Here is a 22,703-nt window from a genome sequence, read left to right on the forward strand (position 1 = left end):
CATTGTGACATCTGTATGCTATCACGGTATTAACAATATTGCACTGTTGTACAATATAGAGCTTTAACAGTTACTCATACTTAAGCTGTTGAACAAATGGTTTCATTTACAAAGCAGAGCAAATGTTCTTATTTGCTGATGTCAGTGTTCAATTTCAGGTGCAAGGTGGAAGAAATAGAAGCATATTACCTTGCCTTATGTCAACACAGCTTTGCAGGCAGTGCATTTGTGTAGAAGTGAGCAGGCTGACTGACATAAGCTGTGTAGGCGATATTCAAGAGAAAAGAAGCTACCTTAACTATAAAGTAGTCTTCAGATGTGTCACAACAACTTCTGGCTCAGATGCCTGATTTAGAATGCTGTTAAATCAATGTATTTCTCTAGAGGGCATTTTTTCACTTACATGTTATAAAATCTTTAGTGACAGCGCAGGAAGTTCAGATTCCTAATGCAGGTACCTAAGCTGGATGGTTATATTAAGTGTAAATACTTTTATTTGATCTTGCTATTTTGTTCCAAGATCACTGAAAGTAGAAAATAACTCTTATATTCTTTAACCTGGTCACATTTTACATTGAAACTATTAAGAGATAATTTAGAGTGCTCCTCAAAGATTCGCAAGTTTGTTTTACCATGAAAAAAAAAGGAGACTACTTAGTATGTCCTGTTTTCTAATATTCAAAAGTCACATGGTTTCAAGAAAGGTAATGCAATATAGCATAACTTATATTAGTGAGGTATATGGAGAAAAGATAGCATAGCTGAATTTGATTATTTAGGTGTTTGAAAAAAATCTTGGAGCCAATTTCCAAATATGTATGTTCAAATGTGTCTGATCATAGCAGCTTTTTTGAATCCCACTGAAATTCATTGAATGCTTGGTCAGCTGAGTTGCTTCTGAACATACCACTAAATACCTGTTTGCATCTTTTGGCACTGTAAATACTTTTTGAAAATTTCTTCTGAGCTTTTACGTCTTTAAAATTAATAACCTGTACATGACATTCCACACAATTTTTTTCAAAACTACCTCTCTCTTCTATAGTGTAGGAAAGTCTCGGTGTTCATCCGTATGAGTCCTTTTGACTTCCTTGAGTAGTTTTTATGCTTGTCCTATGTTCTTTCTTTTTATTTCAAGTTCTTGCTACCTTCTCCTTGGAGATATTTGTATTTTTTCAAATTTTGATAAACTGACACTTAGCTTTCTCTTGCTACTTTTAGATATACTCTAGTGATTAGAATAGGACTACTGTTATGGCCACAAATATTATCTGGCAGTGAGTAACATTTCTTTATGTATATGCTTTTTGTTTGGTATTATACAGTGCTGTTAAAGAAGGAAATCATTTACTTGGCAAGCTACTTGATATGTTTCTTTTCTGAAAAAAATTTGCATGTGTAGTATTAGTGTAGGCATTTTTTTTTCCCTGTATAAGCTAGCCTTAGGCATTTTATATTCCATGACAAATCTTTCCTTGACTTACCGTTACAAAGATTTAGATCTGTGTACATTTCATCATTGGAATGAATGTTTTTCAACTGTGTAGAAGCTCTTTACAACTGTTTGCCACACTGTAGCCACCTAGTTCAGAAGAATCTTCTCTCTTAAGGAGGTAGCAAAAATGACTTTGCTCATATGTCTAATGAAAAAAAAGGATGATTATATCTGTAATGGGAGGTGTATGCTTCTCTACTGTGCAATGCAAGTGTTTAACGGTAATCATTCATCTGTGTGTATGATGCTGTTTGTTTGATTGCTTTACAAAATTAGGACCCCTGTTTTCAAAATTTTTACCCTTAGATAACTGAATTAGATACAACTGGGAAAAAAATCCAGATGTTCCATGCCCGCTTGAATTTAGGTAGTCTCTTTGGATGCTAGCCTGTTGGCTATGGGAAGAGCAGGATATAAATACTAGTTGTTGCCTATAGTATTAACAAAATGCACATGATATTCAAAGATCTATTTGTTTCTACTCATTATCGATAGGGAAGATTGTGCTTTAGCTCTACTATCAGTTATTTTATAAGCACTTGGCCCCTGCTGAAAATATTAGATAATTAGGAATAGAAAGTTAGGAAAGACCATTTGGTCTAACAAACATGTTCATATTGGACCAATAGATACCAGCCAACATTAAATATTTATGAAAATGGGTTTATCTCTGTACATGTAAATCATTGGCCATATTGCACGTTCTCTGTTTTCATCTGTTCTTTTTACACTTCTAAATATGCAAACTTAATTTTTACTATGTCTGTGGCTCTTTGGTTTTGGGTTGCTTCTGTTTTGTTTTGTGAGATACCGTGACTTCCTCTTCAGGAACATTGCTGTATTGATAACATTATTCAAGTCTTACTCACAAGCTTTATTTTTACCATTTAAGAGTATTGTTATCTATGCAGGCTTAAGAAAGACTTGGAGGTTGAAAGGTCATAATATTTACTTGTGGAAGTATCATAGGATTCACTTCACTATACTGACTCAAAGGCCAGAAGTTTTCCAAACTTTAATATTTAATAGAAAGCTCCAAAATAATATTTAAGAGCTTCAGATTACAGCAGTGGTAAGATTTTGAAAATCTGAAGTATTTGTTTTCAAGAATAATTTAGGTTTGTAGTACTTTGTTTTCAGCTGATTACCAATGGTATTTCTGAGGCTTTCCAACTCATTATCTGAGGGTTTTAAGGAGTTTAAGTTAACATCTTGCAGGATCAGTCCCTATATGTAATGTCATTGGATTAAAAATTCTGGACTCGTGCATGATTTCTGGAGTATCTACATAGTTCATGTAATCTAATATTCTGTGAATCTCTTAGATAACTTTGTATAATTGCCTGTTTCATGGGTGCACAAATTGAGGTACAAAGAAAGGTAGTTAAATGTCCATGAACTTAAATAAATCAATATTAGAATTTACATTTCCATATTCTCATTCAGTTTTCTATTGCCTGGCTATATGAAGCACTCTGGTCATTTCTGGACTATTCTTTGTCTTTGAATAATCTACTATGAAACCAAGAAATTGAAAATACTAGAAAATTACCCACAAAGTTGTTTGTTGGGTTTTTTTAAATACATAATTTGGGAGGAAGGCTGCAATAAAATAAAGTTTTGCATATTTTATCAAAGTTAATGCAGACCTACTTCTGTTTCCCTTCACCTCATCAAGATTTTTTGTGTTGGGTTTTTTTAAATACATAATTTGGGAGGAAGGCTGCAATAAAATAGTTTTGCATATTTTATCAAAGTTAATGCAGACCTACTTCTGTTTCACTTTACCTCATCAAGATTTTTTGTTTTGGGTTTTTTTGTATGATTATTTCATAGTGGCTAGCTGGAGGAACATCTGACAGAAGTGTCAGTTCAGTTTCCATCTGTCTGACTGACTACGCCATTGAAAATAACTCCTGAGAAGCAATTGGTGCCTCAGAGCCCAGCCTTTGGTTTCAGAACTGTTCCCTAAAAAAAACCCCAAAAAAAAACCCAAAAAACAAAACAAAACCAGAAAAAACAAGTAGAAGTTCTGCCTCTTGTTGCAGCAATTACTTTAATTTCACCCATAATTTTGTTTCTTAAAGCACAGTTGCTAGTATAATTCAATATCATTATTTACAGACTGGCTTAGAATGCGTTTTCAGTTTGCAGGATGAAACTGAACCTCACAGCGAATTTGTAGTGTGCAGCTTTACTGGTGCTTGACTTCCTCGTTCATACACATGTAAACACTTCAGTACGAAGTGTATTATGTTTAGACTTTTTCATTTAATTGCAATCAGTAGCAGAAAGGGGATCTTTGTCTTTATCGTCACGTAATAGATATTTTCAGTTGTTACAGCACTGTAAAGATATTTAAAGTGGAAAAAAAAGTGTAAAAATGTTCCAGACTGTAGAAACAGAAGACACTCAAGGACTTGTTGTTCTTCCTTCCCTGCTCTAAGACTGCGCCAGATCAGTGCAGCCTATTCCACAGCTATGTTAATAAAACTGTTCTTAAAAATATCTACTGAGGGAATTGTATAAAGGCTTAGGTAACTGGTTCCACTATTTAGTTACCTTAATTGTTATTATTTCACCCAGGAGTTAACCCCCTTTTGTTAAATTAGAGGTTAAGCAGTTATTTCTGGGTACAGAATACAGCATTATCCTCTATATATGTCAATTACATGTTAGGCGATTGCTGTCATGTCCACTACCGATCAGTAATATATTACAGCTCTTCTCAGGGCAAGCTCAAATGTGTTCTGTGTACTTTATCTTCTTTGTCGTGCCGTTAGCAACAATACCTGGAAATACCTTCCCTTTTTTCTGCTGTCCTCCATAGCATTATTGATAAAATTTGTTGCTTAGAATCTCCATGGTCTCTCATACTGATGCACGCTTGAGATATTTTATGTGGTTAGCTCTTTTTAAATATACTGGCAATTTTGCTTCAACTGTCATGCATTTTTAGATATATATAAAAGATGTGGAGATGTGGAGTTGTGGGTTTTTTTTAATAACATAGACATCATTATTAAACTTAAGGGTAATTTTCAAAATTAATATGTAAAGAAAATATTGATGTGGAGTATGTTACCAATAGGAAAGCTGTTGCAAAAGTTTGGGTATGCGAACTTCTTTAATTGAAGCAACCTCTCCGATTACCTCAAGTGTTTCAGTAGCTTGTTTGCTTCCTATTTTTCATAAAGTTGGATTTCCATTTTGCTTGTCACAGAGTTCACAGCTGACACACAAAATTAATTGCTCTTTAAGCGAACTTAATTTTGATACATCATATACACTGTTAGCGATCAGGGGTTAAAAGGCAAGCTCTCCCAGAAATGAATCATGGCACATAAAGCAAGGTCAAAATGAGTCCTTCCAAATCTGTGTTTTGAGACCATGCATGCTATTGAGAGCTCTAAACTTTAAAAACATACTCTCAGTTGGCTGGGAGTGCTTTTCTGATGCATTTCAGCTGTGTAATTTGCATCCTGATTCATGCAAACATATGACTGATTCAGAAGTGGATTTTTTTAAAAACATGGAAGTCTTATTTAATGAACGGGTAAAACTGAAGTAGCACAGTGCTCATCTAATCGTTCTGGAGTTGGGCTATCAGAAAAAATGTGTGGAATCTAAAGTAATGTGGATAGAAAGCTTTTGTGATTTATGTGTGGTCTAAATGGTAAGCAGGCTTCATTCATTAAAAAAGAATTCCTGAAGGGTGGAAAGTAACAGGAGAGAAATAAAGTTGATAATGAAAGAGCTGTCTGTGAGCTGCAGTACAGTGTGTGTTTACATTATTTGCAAAAAAACTATAAAGAGGGAAATGCTTGACCAAGATTTTGGGATTGATTCACAGTCACTAACCAGAAAGCAGTGTTAGTTTAACACGTTTCCATCCCAACTGTTTATGACTGTGTTACTGTGAGTTTTCTTTGCAGCATCAGTGTAAGAACAGACTTGTGCTTGACACAGCTTGTGTTTTCAAAGTCTGCTATCATAATTCAAACTCACCTGGATCAGCACTGTAATACCTTTCTGTTTGTCCTATGTTAATATGTATAAGACTGCTATCAAAATGAGTTTTAAATTAATCTCATATATGACGTGATACTGTTCCCTTGGCATTGACTTAGAAAATTATTTTTTGTGTGTGTGGAATTTTTTACTCATGTTTTCTGTTTTTCTTTTTTTTTCTGATGAACAAAACCCCATTCTTTGTTTACTGCTGTTTTTTCACAGAAAATGGGTCTTTGTTCGGTACTTTCATATTCTTCCTCCTTCGGGGAATTTCTGTTGGGAAAACTATTCTTCCTGCTACAGCAGGATTCTGGCAATAGGCTTCAGTACGTCCTTGCTCTTATTAGTATAAGTTAGGCCTGCTGTTCTTAGGGCAGAACCTCCCAGTCCTATGAAGAAAGAATGGAGACTTATGAAAAATCCCCTTTTTAGGCTTCATCTGCTGTAATAACATTAAATAATAAATATTTAATGGTCTATAGTTTCCTTTACCTAACAACATACAAGGGAAAAGGAAAAAAAGAGAACCATTTTGGATCTCCAGAAGTCAGAATAGACATCTTCATCTGACACTGATTTTAAATCTTTTTTCCTGTCATGTGAAATTAGCTATGATTATCCATGCTGCAGATTTGATTAGCACGAATTTCTGCATGGAAACATTATTGAGGGCCTTAGTAAGCGAAACTAATGAAGAATGCAGCAGCTGGCTTGCTAATGTTATTAACTACAACAAACAAAAGGCTGTTAGATGATATTTGTTTCTACACAGAAACAGAGATTTTAGCATTTCTAAAATATACTTTTAGGGTTGGGGTTTTTTTATGTTAGTTTTGTACTTTCAGTGCAAGTATCTTGTGTCTAGGTACTTTTATTTCAGATTAATGCAGCCTTTTCACAGAATCACAGAATCTTCATGGTTGGAAAGGACCCTTAAGATCATCGAGTCCAACCGAACAACCTACGATCTCTGCCACTCGAGCATGCCCTGAAGTGACACATCTAGACATTTCTTAAACACCTCTAGGGATGGTGACTCAACCACCTCCCTGGGCAGGCTGTTCCAGTGCCTGACCACTCTTTCTGATGTAACTCACCAGTATAACAAAACTCCCTCAAACTTAAAGAACTTAAATTGACCATCTTACATTAAAAGCGTACCAAATTCTGAAATAAAGATATGTGCTGCATATTTCCACTGAAGCAATTAAGTGTGACTTGTAAGCAATTCAGTAATTTTCAGTTCTGTGTTTGTCACTAACCCCATAATTAGGTTTCCATTGAATTTCAGTTAATTAAACAGTTTCCATCATTGCTTTTTCCCATCAAGCCCAGTGCACTTCAGCTTCTAAACTGAGAAGTGAGAAGACCTGGGGGCTAAGTATTTTTTGTAAAGGTCTCTCCAGTGTGAAATCGAATTCCTGGTGTTGATCTTCAGACAATAGTATAAAGACCATCTCTTTATTGTGCTTTCTGCTCCAGCGAGTGAGAGGTATCTGTTACTAGGCTTTTTGTTGTCATTTCATCACTAGGTCTTTGTGTAGATTATATTTAATTTTAATTGGGGGATAATTCTTTGCTACTGATGGATGTCTTACAAAGGGCTTGTAATAAGCCCATTTTGTAAGTTGATGATAAATAGAATGCCAAAAAAGGAACTTATTTCTTCTGCAGTCCTTCTCTCATATAAGAACAATAAAGTCCAGCACTGCTGTTTTGCTAGTCTTCATAAATAACATCAAGAAACAAAAAAGAAATCTCATACTGAAAGCAACAGTGTTCATAAATACTATCGAAGGTGGTTTTGTATATTTCTGGGTTGATTTATTTTTTTCTGCTTGATTCTATCTGTTTTTCATCGTAAATACCATCAGCCATGTCGTAGAGCCTATGTACATGAACACCCTTGTTTTTTCTAGATTATGTTCCTATTTACTTTTGGCAATAGGTATAGTGGGGAAATTAACATTCAGCCTGGGATGTTCTGGGAGGAGAAAAGCTTGGAAACTTAGAAATTTTTAAACATGTTATGTATTCTGTGCCAAGCATGCTCATTCGTTTTGCAAGTTCGTTTTCAAAACTCTCTTCTTTGAGCAGCTAAATTTCCTAATTTCTGTTTTGAGAGGGTGTGCAAATATTAATCGTTCTCCTTAGCATAATAGCAGAAGCTGGTCATCAGTAAATGTAAGGACCGATTGCTCATGTCTTTTTGAGAAAAAAAAACTATAGTTAGCAACTTTTCCAGGAAATAGAACGTACTGACCAGGAGAGGTCTAGGTATATGGTCTTAGGGCTGAGCCACAACTGATCAAAAATGCTTTGTTTCCTATGCTTTTTTAGTTATTCTTCTACGACTGAGGTGAAAAAAAGTCCTTAAGAAAAAGGATAATGTTATTTTACCTCATGATCTCACATTACCTTTGCTGTGTCACATATGCATGCCTCTCAGAATCATAGAATCATTTAGGTTGGAAAAGACCTTTGGGATCATCAAGTCCAACCATCAACCCCGCTCTACAAAGTTCCCCCCTACACCATATCCCCTAACACCACATCTAAACGACTCTTAAACACATCCAGGGATGGTGACTCCACCCCCTCCCTGGGCAGTCTATTCCAGTGTCTGACCACTCGTTCTGTGAAGAGTTTTTTCCTAATGTCCAGCCTAAACCTACCCTGCTGCAGCTTGAAGCCATTCCCTCTTGTTCTATCACTAATTACCTGTGAGAAGAGACCAGCACCAACCTCTCTACAATGTCCTTTCAAGTAGTTGTAGAGAGTGATGAGGTCTCCTCTTCCTCAAACTAAATAGTCCCAGCTCCCTCAATCGCTCCTTGTAAGATTTCTTCTCCAGGCCCTTCACCAGCTTCGTTGCCCTCCTCTGCACTCGCTCCAGCACCTCGATATCTCTCTCGTATTGAGGTGCCCAGAACTGGACACAATACTCAAGGTGTGGCCTCACCAGTGTTGAGTACAGGGGGACAATCACCTCCCTACTTCTGCTGGTCACACTATTTCTAATACAAGCCAGGATGCCATTGGCTTTCTTGGCCACCTGGGCACACTGCTGACTCACGTTCAGCCGTTTGTCAATTAGAACCCCCAGGTCCTTTTCTGCCAGGCAGCTCTCCAGCCACACTTCCCCAAGCCTGTAGCAATGCATGGGGTTGTTGTGGCCCAAGTGCAGGACCTGGCACTTGGCCTTGTTGAAGCTCATTCCATTAGCGTTGGCCCATCGGTCCAATCTATCCGAGTCTCTCTGTAGAGTCTCCCTATCCTCATGCAGATCAACACTCCCACTTAACTTGGTAGACAACTAAAGCAAAATTTGCTAAGGTATTCTCTGGATTTCTTGTTCTCTATGTGTTTCTTGTTCCTCTTGAACATCTAGGCCCAACTTTGTTCAAAGCTGGGCCATTTCATGTGTTTTTCTGGTTTGATTCTTGCTGATGTATATTCTTGCAACAGTCTTTGGTTGGAGGAAAACTGTTTAATATGCACTCCTCTGGTAGAGAACTAAGGATCAAAGATTAGGTGACTATCTCAGAAGATATTGTTGCTAAGGAGAAAGATATTACCCATCTCTTAAAGGTAACTGAATGAAAACTGAAAGCCATTTTGGCTTTCCTTTACTTACAAAAAGTGTTTTCTCACTCTGCCTCTTAATAAGAGGATGACTACAGCCTGTGCGTGATGTTTTGACTAGAAAGAATGTGTTGGAGTTGTAACTGTAGATGCCCTATATAAATTTATTAAATCTTTTATAGCCCTATTTTATATAATTCTGTGCTCTAGTTTTCATATATTCCATGTATTTAATTTTATTTTTGTGGATATTTATAGAGACAAATATAATAAGCTGTTTTAGTCAAGAATATAAGAAGGAAAAGCATATTCATCTTGTAGATTACTCTCTGTCTTTTTTTGCCCTCATCTTGTGATTTTTTTGTTGTCTCCTTGATTTATTCTGTGAACACCTCTGGAAATTAATTGGAAGTAGCATTGGTTTTTTTTCATTTGTAAAACTGCAAATCTTGCCATTGTAAAAATTCATAGGAGAATGTTTCTACTGTTATCTATCTCAATCCTTGAGCTGATAAATCACTTGCAGGTGGGGGGAAGGTTCAGTTAACTAAGATCTGTTCATTAAGAAGAGAAACTTCAAGTTGCATCTGTATCGCATTGTCAGTTTCTTTTTTACCTTTGTTTAATACTTCAGTATACTGGATGAACTCACGGAATATCCAGAGTGCTGTTAGACTGTGTGTTTATTTTAGAAAGAGCTCTGGTAATTTTTACATGGAAACCTAAAAAAATGTGAGGGATGCAATGATTTTTGTTTGCTGGTATTCATGGGGATTTTCATTGTTGCTATTCTTTTTTTTTTCGTTTTCTTTTGGTTTTGTTCATAGTGTTTAGACTAGGTTGGTCAGTTCTTGTTCTAATTCCTAAAGAGGAAATTTTAAAAATGTATCTTAAAATACACTGAAGATTCTGCTGTTTCCTAGAATTGGCAAAAAGGCTGAGTTGGTTTATAACTTCTGATTTACACATTCTGTTATTTCAGACTTGAGTCAGTCTTCTAGCGCTCAAATTTGTTTTGGCTTCTGTGTAGTTCTTGGGCTGCAATTGATACAAATTGATTGGGCTGCTGTGTTTTTTCAGGAATGCCAAACACATTAAAGGTAATGCAAGAGAGAGGAAATAGCAGCTCATATCTATAACTACAGCTTGTCTAATTTGTTACTCTTGACAGATTAACCTTGACTCTCAAATGGCAAATAATGATTTTCAAAAACAGAGCATTATTTTAGAATAATTATATATTCTTTTTCTTTCTCTAAATATTTTAACTTTCTGCAGTGCTATTCTGGTAATGGTGCAAGTTAGTGTAATTTTTTTTGATTGATTCCCATAGCCTAAACCTGTGGTAATCTGAGTATGGGTAAATCCATGGCAAACAGGTAGTCTTAGTGAGGTTAAAATATCTCCTTTCTAATTTCTGGTTCAAGATTAGAGGCCCATTTTCATAGGTGACTTCATATAGTCAGTCTAGACAGTCTAGTTATGAAAAATAGTTTTTACTTGTTTCCTTCTACTCCCTGAAATCAATAAGGTGCTTAAGATAGTGACAAATATTGACTTTCTCTGTGTCTGTATAATCACTGTCACATTCTCATTAACAGCACAAATGCGTCTCTTTTCCCAGTGCTTACAAAAATGTCTGCCTCCACATACGAAGGATTAATTCTCCTGCTCATTGTGCTTAGTGTGTCTGCAGGGAGTATGAATAACTTCTTGTACTGCTGGCCTCTGTTCTGTTGGACTCTTCATGCAGAAAAAAATCACGTAGCAATAAGTAAAATTTTGGTCTCTTTTACCTGGTAATTGTTGTAGTCTCTTAACTTGGGAAGCAAGTCAATTCCAGTAATACTTCTGTAACTAATATTTCTCTTTAAATGTCCTCTCCTTTAAGCCCTCCACATGTACAGCTCACATTGGCTTCAGGGAGTGTTCTGTAAATTCAGAAATTGTGAATTTTGCATGTATGATAAATGGTATAGACAACACATTTGTCTCTTGTTCTTTAACTGAAATAATGAAAATTGGAAAGCACAGTTCGTCTGAAATTAACTGAAGGTTGCTCTTTTCTTTTCTATCCTTTTTCTCCTGTTTTGAGAATTGACACTTTGCCACAGTGACCTCTGGAGGAGATAAATAACCAAACCTATCTGTTACGGTTTTTACAATTCTCATTCCAGTCTTACAGCTCCCAATTTTCAGATATTTATCTCCTGAAAATAATGATAATTTTTTTTCTGTTTTTCGTGCATCTCATTGTTTCACCCTCCAGCAGGGAGTTGTTACTGCAATGTAGTAATGAGGAATCTCAGTAAGAGAAGTCTTCAAAAGCAGGGCAATACCCCAACCACCTGCTTTAGGGTAAACTTTAGATACTCTGATATTATAATGCCTAAAATTTTGGTACGTAGTTACAGCAAAGTGATTCAGATAATCGAGTCGAGCAGCCTGGTCTAGTGGGAGATGTCTCTGCCTGTGGCAGGGGGATTGGAACTAGATGATCTTTAGGGTCCCTTCCAACTCTAACCATCCTATGATCCTGTGATCCTAAGATTCCCAGTCCTGTAACTGAAGAGGATAAATGTCTATTAAGTGACATTCAGAAGACTTGCATATTATGTGAGGAGCTGAACAAAACTAGTCCAAAAGAAACACTAGGCACAGAGATGGTTCTGAACTCCTGCCCTTCTCTGGCAGTTAGGCACTTGATGCAAGTACCTTGGATATCTTGGCTCATTCATTCTAGAACCTGAGTTCATCTTCTGAGGATAATCTAAATAAACATTTGAAATCATAGAATTACACTTTACGGAGCATATGGCTATCATTGTTGCCCACCATTTGCCTACTAAGCTAATGATAATAGCATTTGTCAGGAATCAGGAAGTCTCTGGGCCTTTTCTTCTTTTCCTTGAGGATGATCTGCCATCCGTCCTGGACTGCAAGACCTGGAGAGCTAATGAAAGCATGCAAGAGGAAATCTGACTCTATCCATGTAGCTGTGACATCCAACACAGAGGCATGGTGTATTTTGTAGATTTCCAGTCTGAATATTTTAGTTCGGTTTTGAAAAAGCAAGAGAATGCTTATGTGTACCAGATTTTCTTATGAAGACTGAATTACCGAAATAAGAATTGCTCTTCCCTAGAAAAGATGTTGTCAGATGTTTGTTAAATAAGAAAAATTTCCAAGAGAATAAAATAATAACTACATTTCATTAGTCAGAAGAAGAGCAGTATATCTTTGAGCAATCTGTAAATACCTTCATCAAAAGATAGATTGCTTGCTTGGTGATTGGAGCAGGTAACTTTCTGTATAAAAGCTATGCTATCTGCTGACTTGCACAAATAACAATATATATTAAAAAATCCTATGCCCAAAGCTTCTAAAAATCTAGTCTTCTGAGAGGGCAGGCCTTAGATCTTTTAAATTATGAGATGGTAGAAGATCAGAAGGTTATAAAATAGATGAGAAGATTACTTCTTAGATGCTTTGAGTTCTAGAACTATTACTTAGCATGTGCAAGTATGTTCTGATATGGAATTGTAGAATCTCCAGTATCAAATCCAGGTTTTAGTATCAGGAACAAAAGTACATTGCAATTGCATGGTCCTTGAAGGAAAATAGCCTACTAATATTGGTCAGCTTGATAAATCTTGTATTTGACACATTGCAGAGTTGTCTGCTTGTTTGTGATTATTTTTTCCTTAAAAATGCTATGTATTTTCAGGTTGGATGAGTTAATCGAAACGTTTCTCGAAGATAATGATCCTGATAGCACTCTGGATGTTGGTGCTGACATGCGCAAGATCAAGTATTGCTTCATTCATGTGAAGGTATTTCTTTTAAAAATAGATGGAAGTGCAGCTGACACTGAAAGTAACTTGAAAACATTCATGGTTGAAAAGTGTCAAAAGAAACTCAATATACTTGAGAGGCATTGGAAAAGGGTAAAACAATTGAACTGTGAAGTGCATGGAGGACTGATAGAAATTTGAAATTTAGTTGGAAAAATTCAGCAGCATTTTGTGGAAACCCCAGCAAGGATTTCAGCATGCAGTACGTTGTAGGAAAGCACTGGAAGTTATTGGAATCAGCACAGACGAGTTATTTATATATTATTTATATATGGATAGATGTATCTATCTGTATTCCCAGCACTATGGAGGCTTTATTTTGGACAAACTATGTTGAAAGAGAGAAAAATAATGAGTAAAAACACCATATCCCTGAATCTGTTACACTAACTCTCCTGATGGTGTTGTAAACCCTTCTAAATCGTTGAGCAAACAAGATAAACTAGGAAGAACAAGTGAAAATAATAGGGAGAGCAACAGAAGATAATATATACTTTTCTGTATTTTGGGATATAGTTTTCCAATATAATAATGTATACATTCCTGATCTTAATTTATTGTCTTTAAATAATTAGGTTTTAGTTATATTGTTAATACTGAAAGCTCTGTAATACTAGAGAACGCTGGAATTCATGTGTAGAAAGAGTAAAGTAAATTGTGCGCTTGGTAGTGAAGATCAGCAAATAAAACTTGTCCCATACTTGACACAATGCATATAACTTGACAGTCAACTGGTGGCATGATTTTGTTCTATCAAGAGTCTGTAAAGGCCTTACCTTTTCTACCATAGCTAGGCAATCTCAGGGTAGAATAAATGCATAAAAAGAGTATGCTTTTTTGTTTCTCCTAATAGCAACTAATGAATCGTTCAAATATTTCTGATAAAAAACTATCACAACACATCTCTGAAGAAAAAGACCCTAACAAAGAAGCAGGAGAAGAAGAACTGAAAAAACTGAAAGAACTTCTGCAACAAAGAGACAATGAAATCAGTATCCTTTGTGAGGGAAAAAAGTAATATTTGGGTTTGAGCCGATCTGGCTACAATGGGTTTTGTGTGTGTGAGATAGGCATTAGCTATATGGAAGGAAATTCTCTCTACTGATCCCACTGTGTTAAAGCAATTACTCAATTCCCAACTTTTATGTGACAGGACTCCCGCTTTACACCTGCTTCTATTTCAGTTGTGACCCAAACCAAAATCCTGGATCCAAGCACCATTAGCTTTACAATGGTCCAGCCAAGATCCAAATAGCGTGCATCAGGCCACGCCTAAAATACTCTCCTCAAGAAAATTAAACCATTTTTTAGAATGGGAAACTCTGATGCTATATAAAGACCAATTTATTACCTTACAAAGAATAGAATTTCCTGTAAGTGATATTTTTAGCCAAATGAAGTGCTACTTTGGGGACTATTGGGCTGTTTGCCATCAGAATAAATGTAAAACTTGTACGCTTTACATGCAACTTTAAAATTTAAATTAAAGCTAAAGCTTTTTGCATATAAAAATACTAAACTGCTAAGACACGCTTTGTCCATTTCAGTGCCTCATAGGAAACACGTGAGGAGCTGAACTGTCACACGATGGGTAGGAGTTACTTTTAGCAGGTTGGCAGAACTGTGGGCAGACCACAGCATCACTAACTTTTTGGATACTTGGTGGGTAAAATTTGAATATGGCAGAGAACTGAAAAAAAAATTGTTTTGTTTTGGTTTTGTGTTTATAGGTAACCAAGATTTTTTCACAGTTCTTAGTAAAAAGCAAACTTGGGTGCATCCCTTGTGGCCAACAACTCCAGATCAATTTTTTATATCAAATGAGAATGGCATTTTACGGTGCAGTATAGCATGCTACCAGTTTGATGTGAGGTGGCAGGAAAGCTTCTCTATGTCTGCGCTCTCAAAGAAGAGAAGGTGTTCATTTTCCAAGGTGCACTTTCAAATAAATTTAGCTCTAACACTGATTTACCATTCCTTTTAAAAAATTCTTTGATTTTCCTGTCAATTTTAAGATCTGGATTCCCAGAAACATTTCTTCCTGAAGTAAATTATTTCATTAGTATGAGATTGATAAAGAGCAAAACATCTCTATCAAATGCACTAGTGCTTGATAGATATATATATGGCTTTGTTTGCAGAAGTACAAGGAAGAAACTTGTGTAAATCCATGTTAGAGTTATATAGGAAGAATATAAGAATTACGACTTTGAACACAACGCTGATTTACAGAGTCTGCAGCCACTGGCCGACCGTACATCATCATTAGAAAATTAATAACATGTATAATGTGATGAAGTGGTGGGAAGTATGGGAGCTGTTTAGTAAATAAACTATGAGATCCTTCTTGCCTATGGTAGCTAGGAGCTATCATAACAACCGAATTGTAAAGTGTTTTATTATTACTGCTGTTATACTAAAAGACCAATATTTCCCAAAGACTACTTAGATTTTCTGCTGTTCATTTAGAAGATTGATGAGGATTAAAATGAATAACATATCAAAAAACATATCTCAGGGACTCCTGTGGTTTTGGCTGAATGCACATAGGATTTTCATTGTAAGCCTTCTACAAGCTGTTAGGCAAAATTTATTTATACCAAATATGCTTCCAGTAAATACACAGTGTTATTGAAAGAAATTTCTTAAAGACCTATTCTGCATTTTAGTAAACCTTCTTATTGTGAAAAGCTTACAGATGTGATGCACTTGCCAGGCTAGCTGTAAGTTAAGGGTTTTTTTTCCTTTTGTTTGGAAATTTTTTTTATTACAGAATTTAAAATTAAAAAATGGAGTGTCACACAATGGCAATAAGATACTAGAGTTTTCATTCCTGTTTGTCTGTAAATGCTTTTATCAGGCATTGATTGAATTGGGATCAAGAATTGTGGTCAATGTGTGAATTTGTTACTAGTAAAGATGAATCTGCTGTCTGGAAAAACTAAGGTGGATGAATATAATTACAAAGAATATGCCCAACTCCGTGTTCACATTCACATATAGGCTTCCATAACGTGAATTGTTCCACTTGGAAGACAGAGACTTAGGGATAAACAAAGATGATTGTTACTTTATAAAAAAGAGGTCATTAATGATTTCCTTAATGTATCTTGCAGATATTCTGGTAAATATGCTAAAAAAAGAAAAAAAGAAAGCACAAGATGCGCTTTTACAGCTTAATGCTGCCTCTGCTGGTTCTAAAGTCTTGGAGCAGTCTCTTTCTATAAACTTGGAAGAAAGTCAGAGCCCATCTAGCTGTTTTAGTCTGAAAGAGGCAAAAGATTTCAGCTCTTCAGTTCACAGACTACCTTTTATTTCCAGACAAACAGGTTAGTGTAATTAATTAAGTGAGCAGTTATTGGATTATTACAGTAAGATTTACAGCATATCATTCAAATGTGTAGCAGAACAGGAAGCTTTTCAATATCAGCCGTATTGTGCTAATTCTTTATCCACAAATGCAGGGATTTAAATTTATAGCTCTCTCAAAGTGCTGATGGCTTTTACAAACCGATGTGGATACTCTGTTGAACAGTCCTACAAAACCAGAGTATAAATTCAGTTGCAAGCCATTGAATCTTTGAGGAAATTCTCAAAATAGGGTTTTTTGAGCATAATTCATTAAAAAATACTAGAAAATAATATTTTTCCCCTGGAAGATTTGAAAATACTGATTTTTAACAAAAAAGAAATCTAAACCAGAACTTCAGATACTGAGGGAATTTTTGTGCAGGAATTATTAATTGCACAGCATCCTTACACACCAATAAAGACAATTATTTTTTTTTCTTTTTTTTAATCTTCCAACCTGAGAGAGAAATCTTACATTCAACTAAAATGAAATTTCATTGATTATGCTTCTAGCTCTGATGTCAGATTGTAAACACAAAACTTTTTGTGATTCTATTTAAGATTTTTTTTTTACATTATGCACTTTATATATTTGGGCTTTATTTAGCATTTTTAATAAACCATGGTGATTATTTCTGTTGTTAAAACAAAATGAATGTGATTAAGTGAACTGAGACAAATAACTCCGTCCTGTGCATGCGAGTAGCTTTAGTGAAATCGTACCTTTCTGGACCAATTCTTTAGTAAGTGTGAACAAAATAAAAATTCTTATGCTGATATATTTAAAAAATATATATATTTTAGTTGTTTTTTTAAGTTGTTAAATAATTCCCATTGTTTGCAAACAAGTTACAGGTGAATTCATAAATAATGTATTCATTTAGGATAGCTAACACACTCAACACCTTTTTACCATGTGCCGTGCCTTCGGCAGCAGATGAGTACTGTTTGTCTGTAGGTAACCGAGAAAAGCTTTTATCTCTTCTAGTAAAGCCAGCTTATTGTTATTCACAATTTATTCTAATTGCTGCTTTGTAAATTTTAATAGACAAGCATATAAAATACTGTTCATTGAAAAAAGAATTATTTGGGACAGATGGTTGGGACAGGGAATCTGCCACAATGATGAAGTATTGTCTTTGGTTAATCAATAAGTAAAAGTAAATGTAATTGATTCCCACCCTGTTCAGATAATGAGTTTTAGATGGACAGCTGTCTGGGATGAAAAGGCAGTATGTTTTTAGATAAGACTTTTTTTATATGATTGGATTGCACAATATATAGTTTTCTCATCCTGAAAGTAGCTGGAAACCTACTCCCTTCTTTAGAGTCCTCTTCAATCAGTTTTGGGTCAGGTTCTGATATTCTGTGTTATTCCATGTGGACATGAAAATGATCAAGTCCTCAATAACCAAGATGCTAAGTGTGAACATGAAAGTCCTCCCTTAGGTTCACTTAGAGTTAATTTATTTTTAAAATTTTCAGTCATATTGCTTGAGGGCTAGACATAAATAAAAAATTGATTTTGGACTACTTTAGGTGGCTGTATATCTCTGCATTCCTTTAGAGTAGCCTGACATTCTGCTACAAGTCTGCTCCAGTAATGTTGGCAGCATTTGGACTCTTATATGCTGTATAGCTGTTATAATGATAATGCCCTAAAATATTATTTCTTAAAACACTTGCGTTATTGTTCTCAGGTAATACTTAGAATGGCAGATGTAAAAAAGTAGTAGAAACACTGTTAATAATAAAACACATACAGCCTTGCCAGTATCCCTTAAACCCAACCTCAGGAGATCAATTGTCTCTGCAAGAATGTAACTGAGCGTCCAAGCAAATTGACAGCATTTTGTACCTAATATATACATAACTTTCTATTTCTCTTTCTTTTGTTCTGTCTTTTAAAGTTGTGAAAGTAACAAGCTTCAATATTTATCTTCATATTTTAACTAACATTTAAATTAAAAATTTCTTATAGACTGGACATTATATATTTTTCAAATCAGCTAGTAGGGTTTTCACAGTTTGATTCTTCATGGTACTAAGAGACATGTTTGAGAAAAACACTTGTAAGCATATGCAGACAGTTCACCAGAAAATGTTGAAAAAGGTCTCGCTGTGGTTATTACTATTTTTCTATTTTGCTATAAAGCTACGACAGTGCAAAGATACATTGGTACATTCTTTGGCAGTCAAAAACTCTTAGCTCTGTCTACTGATGGCTAGGATAGAGCTCTCTTTTCTATTGGACTCAGGCCTGAACACGTTTGTAGGCTTCAGACTTGATTAATCCCATTTGTTCTAAGAATGAAGGATAATGTCTTGAAAAAACACCATCTGGTGAAAAGCATAGTGGTCAGCTTACATAGCAAAATAAGTTATTTGCAAATATGTAATTTTAATACTCTGATATCCACCAAATACATATTGTGACTTAAGGTTTTCCTTTTAACCTTCAAATTTCTGTATGGATTTGAAGAGCTTTCTCATCCTGGTAAGTTTTTGACAGCCTACTGCAGTGGTGAAATTGTCAACTGGTGGGATGGCTTGTGAAAGAATGGGAAAGATGTTTGATAGGGACCATTGCAAAAGCATGAAATGCCTTTCTCAGGAGTTAGGAATTACCGTGGACCTCGTCAGGACTCATAACTAATTATTTTAGTGTTGTCTTGCACTCTTCAACGGATATGGCTATGAAAAAGATTTGTCAACTCCAAAAGTCATAAATACTGAATCATGCACCTTAAAAGATGAGATTAAATATTCAAATCATTAGATTCCAGAAGGGTGAGTTTTAAAAGATATGGAGGTATAGGCAATATTTACTGTTAATATTTTGGAAAATGTATTCTTCTGTATACTAAATTTTCAAAACTACCTGAAACCATCCCTAGAACCTGATTTTACAAGATTTTAAGGCCATATTTCACTTTATCTATATAAGTAATACCACAGAACTTAATGATGTGCTTAAATCTTTATAGAAACAGCAACTCAAACAATGCAAATTATGCTGAGCAGTTAGCATACATTGTGTAAGTAAGGGAGGTTTTATAGTGCTTAATGGAAAAAGGTTAACTTAACATTGTGGTTTTCTTTCCTCACATCATCTGAGCTGGTTATTTATGACAATAAATAAGGATGTTCTTGCAAATTATTAGTTTCAAAATCCACATAAAAAAACTTCCAGTAACGGTATACAGATTTTGTTGCATGTTTTCTTTTTTTTCTAATTGAATGGTTCAAATAAAAAGTTTTTTAGTGTCAGTAGGTTCTGGAAGTGCTTATGTTTTCATTAGGAAATAAGAACATGCTTCATCCTAGATTATCATGTATAAATTTTACATATTCAATACATATGTTTATGTATACTGTTTTATATGAATTTTGTGAGGATTTTTTTAACTGAAAGCAGAGAGAATCTTCAGCTTGAAATTCAGACAGGACAGCTGGGAAGTAGAAACTTGGATTTTCCTTGCGTCCTAATGTGAACAGATTTCTTAAACTATTTAAGGGTGCCAATTATCCTCTAAAATTGCTTAGTAACTGAACTAGCAGTCGATTGTCACAGTTATTTTCTTTGAGTACTCTAAAACTTTAGTAGGATTGTGACTCTATCAATAATTGTAGTGAAATTGCATGCAGGAATCCAAAAGCAATTATAAACAATAAGCAGGAGAGAAGTTAGAAGGAACAAATGAATATACAAGAGTTGTATATCATGAGTTGCATACATGTAAAGATGTCTAAGAACAGAATGCTGAAAAATTAGAAACTGAAATGTTCAGAATTCTAATTATCCTCGTTTCTGCAAAAGAAAAAAATCCTTCTTAAACTCTGCAGTTTTTCAAATGTGTGATTTAGAAAAAGAATTAAGAAGTCATTAACATAATCAGACTGTCAAAAGGCACAATGAGATCCAGTACAAGAAGCTATTGATGAAACTGAGCAGTCAGGAATTAGGCCTAAAATACTTCTTTTAAAAAAAATACTAAAGACTATTTGAAAGAGAGTATATTAAAACTCCTTCTTCATGTTTTATACTAGTCCAGTGATAAAAAATCAGGATGAATCCTACAGAATTTATATCATGGATTTTTACAGTGGATGCTTCACATATTCTTTAGAATTATCTGACACTGCCATGCTGCCACTTACCATAGAGGATTCTAGGCTGGACTGATATTGCATCTGTTCTGTTATGGCAGTGTCTATGTGTGTTTGTTCTTAATTTTTCTTTGAAAAAAAAAGAAGTTGAGAATTTGTTTGGTGATTTCTTTCTTATACCTCTTCATTTTTCTGTGTAGAATATTCTTCCATATTTCTTCTTTCCATTCTAAGTTACTCAGCTGCTGAGGAAATCCCTTTGCCTCCTACATTTCCTATTTGTCGTGCTCCTTCTCATTTTATAGGAAGAATTTACTTGATTTGATGTCGTATTAGTATTAACTAAATATAATTATGTCCTCATAATCATAGAATCATAGAATCTTCATGGTTGGAAAGGACCTTCATCGAGTCCAACTATACACACACAAAAAAACCCCTACAATCTCTGCCACTAGAGCATGCCCTGAAGTTCCAAATCCAGACTTTTCTTAAATACCTCTAGGGATGGTGACTCAACCACCTCCCTGGGCAGGCTGTTCCGGTGCCTGACCACTCTTTCAGTAAAGTAATTCTTCCTAATATCTAACCTAAACATCCCCTGCCGCAACTTCAGACCATTTCCTATGGTCCTGTCATTACTCACCTGGGAGAAGAGGCCAACACCCACCTCTCTCCAACCTCCTTTCAGGTAGTTGTAGAGGGCAATGAGGTCTCCCCTCAGCCTCCTCTTCTCCAAGCTAAACATGTCTAGCTCCTTCAGCCTCTCCTCATATGACCTGGTCTCCAGACCCCTCACCAGCCTGGTAGCTCTCCTCTGGACACACTCCATCACTTCAATGTCCCTCTTGTACAGAGGGGCCCAGAACTGAACACAGCACTGGAGGTGAGGCCTCACCAGTGCTGAGTACAGAGGCACCATCACTTCCCTGCTCCTGCTGGCCACGCTATTCCTGATACAAGCCAGAATGCTGTTGGCCTTCTTGGCCACGTGGGCACACTGCTGGCTCATGTTAAGCTGGCCGTCCACCAGCACCCCCAGGTCCTTTTCTGCTGCGCAGCTTTCTAGCCGCTTGTCCCCAAGCCTGTAGTGTTGCTTGGGGTTGTTGTGACCGAAATGCAGGACCCGGCACTTGGCCTTATTAAACCTCATACAGTTGGCCTTGGCCCATCGATCCAGCCTGTCCAGGTCCCTCTGTAGAGCCTTCCTACCCTCAAGCAGATCAACACTCCCACCTAGTTTGGTGTCGTCTGCAAACTTACTGAGGGTGCACTCAATCCCCTCATCCAGATCATTGATAAAGGTATTAAACAAAACCGTCCCCAAAACTGAGCCCTGAGGGACACCACTGGTGACTGGCTGCCAAGAGGATTTCACCCCATTAATCACAACTCTCTGGGCACGGCCATCCAGCCAGTTTTTAACCCAGTGAAGAGTACACTTGTCTATGCCATGATTCGCCAGCTTCTCCAGGGGAGTGCTGTGGGGGACGGTGTCAAAGGCCTTACCAAAGTCCAGATAGACAATGCAAAGCTTTTGATAACCTCAGAAATATGTTAACAAAAAGTAGCTGTGTTTTATCAACAAATGACTAGTATAATTACATCTTTTATGTAATGCAACTTGTTCTGTAGTCTTTAAATACGAATCTCAGAAGCATTAGCAAGTTCTCAGCTTTGATACTATGCACTCTCTTTTTGCAAACAATTTTTTGTGTATGTACATGTGAGTTTTCTTTGAATATAAGGTAGGAAGCAGAGTGTCAGCTCAAATTGCCTGGATTGTTGAACCTTATGCCCTGCACTCTGCATTGGCAAAGGCTGATAATGCAGAAGAAGTTTGGATGGTGACCTGACTTTGATTCTGTCCCAATATTTCATCAAGCAGAAGAAAAATGGAAGTGAGGTGTCTTTCTCACTCGAGCACAGAGCCTCATTTTTCACATACTGCAGACCTGCAAATAATATTCATAACTATAAAGTTATCCATTCCTTTCAAAATCCATCTGAATGGTATACATATGTCTTCTTGTCTATAGACATTAAGAATTTGCTAAAGATGTGTGAAGGGGCTTGGGCCTGAGCCAGGGTTGAACTCACAAGTAGAACCTTTACTGTAATATTAAAGCTATTCTTCATCATTAAACACTTTGCATACCTTACTTCATTTATGAAGATTTCAATTTACAGGATGTAGGCTATATGCTATATGAAATATTTTAACAGTTTAGTTAGTTTGGAAGCTTTCTTTTTTTAATTCTGTTCTCTCACCTCTAAAATCAGCCTGTTTTAAT

General features: G+C 35.9%; 1 protein-coding gene across 1 annotated transcript in view; it reads left to right on the top strand.

Moving 5' to 3' along the window:
• The window catches only part of KIF6 (kinesin family member 6), a 172,156-nt gene that overhangs the window by 59,482 nt on the left and 89,971 nt on the right, over positions 1 to 22,703 (top strand). The window contains exons 11-13 of the mRNA XM_063330983.1: positions 12,822 to 12,927; positions 13,802 to 13,940; positions 16,065 to 16,277. Of these exons, the coding sequence (XP_063187053.1) occupies positions 12,822 to 12,927; positions 13,802 to 13,940; positions 16,065 to 16,277 (458 nt within the window). The remainder of the gene's footprint in view (positions 1 to 12,821; positions 12,928 to 13,801; positions 13,941 to 16,064; positions 16,278 to 22,703) is intronic.

Source organism: Chroicocephalus ridibundus, chromosome 3 (assembly GCF_963924245.1).
Source record: "Chroicocephalus ridibundus chromosome 3, bChrRid1.1, whole genome shotgun sequence".
Taxonomy (NCBI): domain Eukaryota; kingdom Metazoa; phylum Chordata; class Aves; order Charadriiformes; family Laridae; genus Chroicocephalus; species Chroicocephalus ridibundus.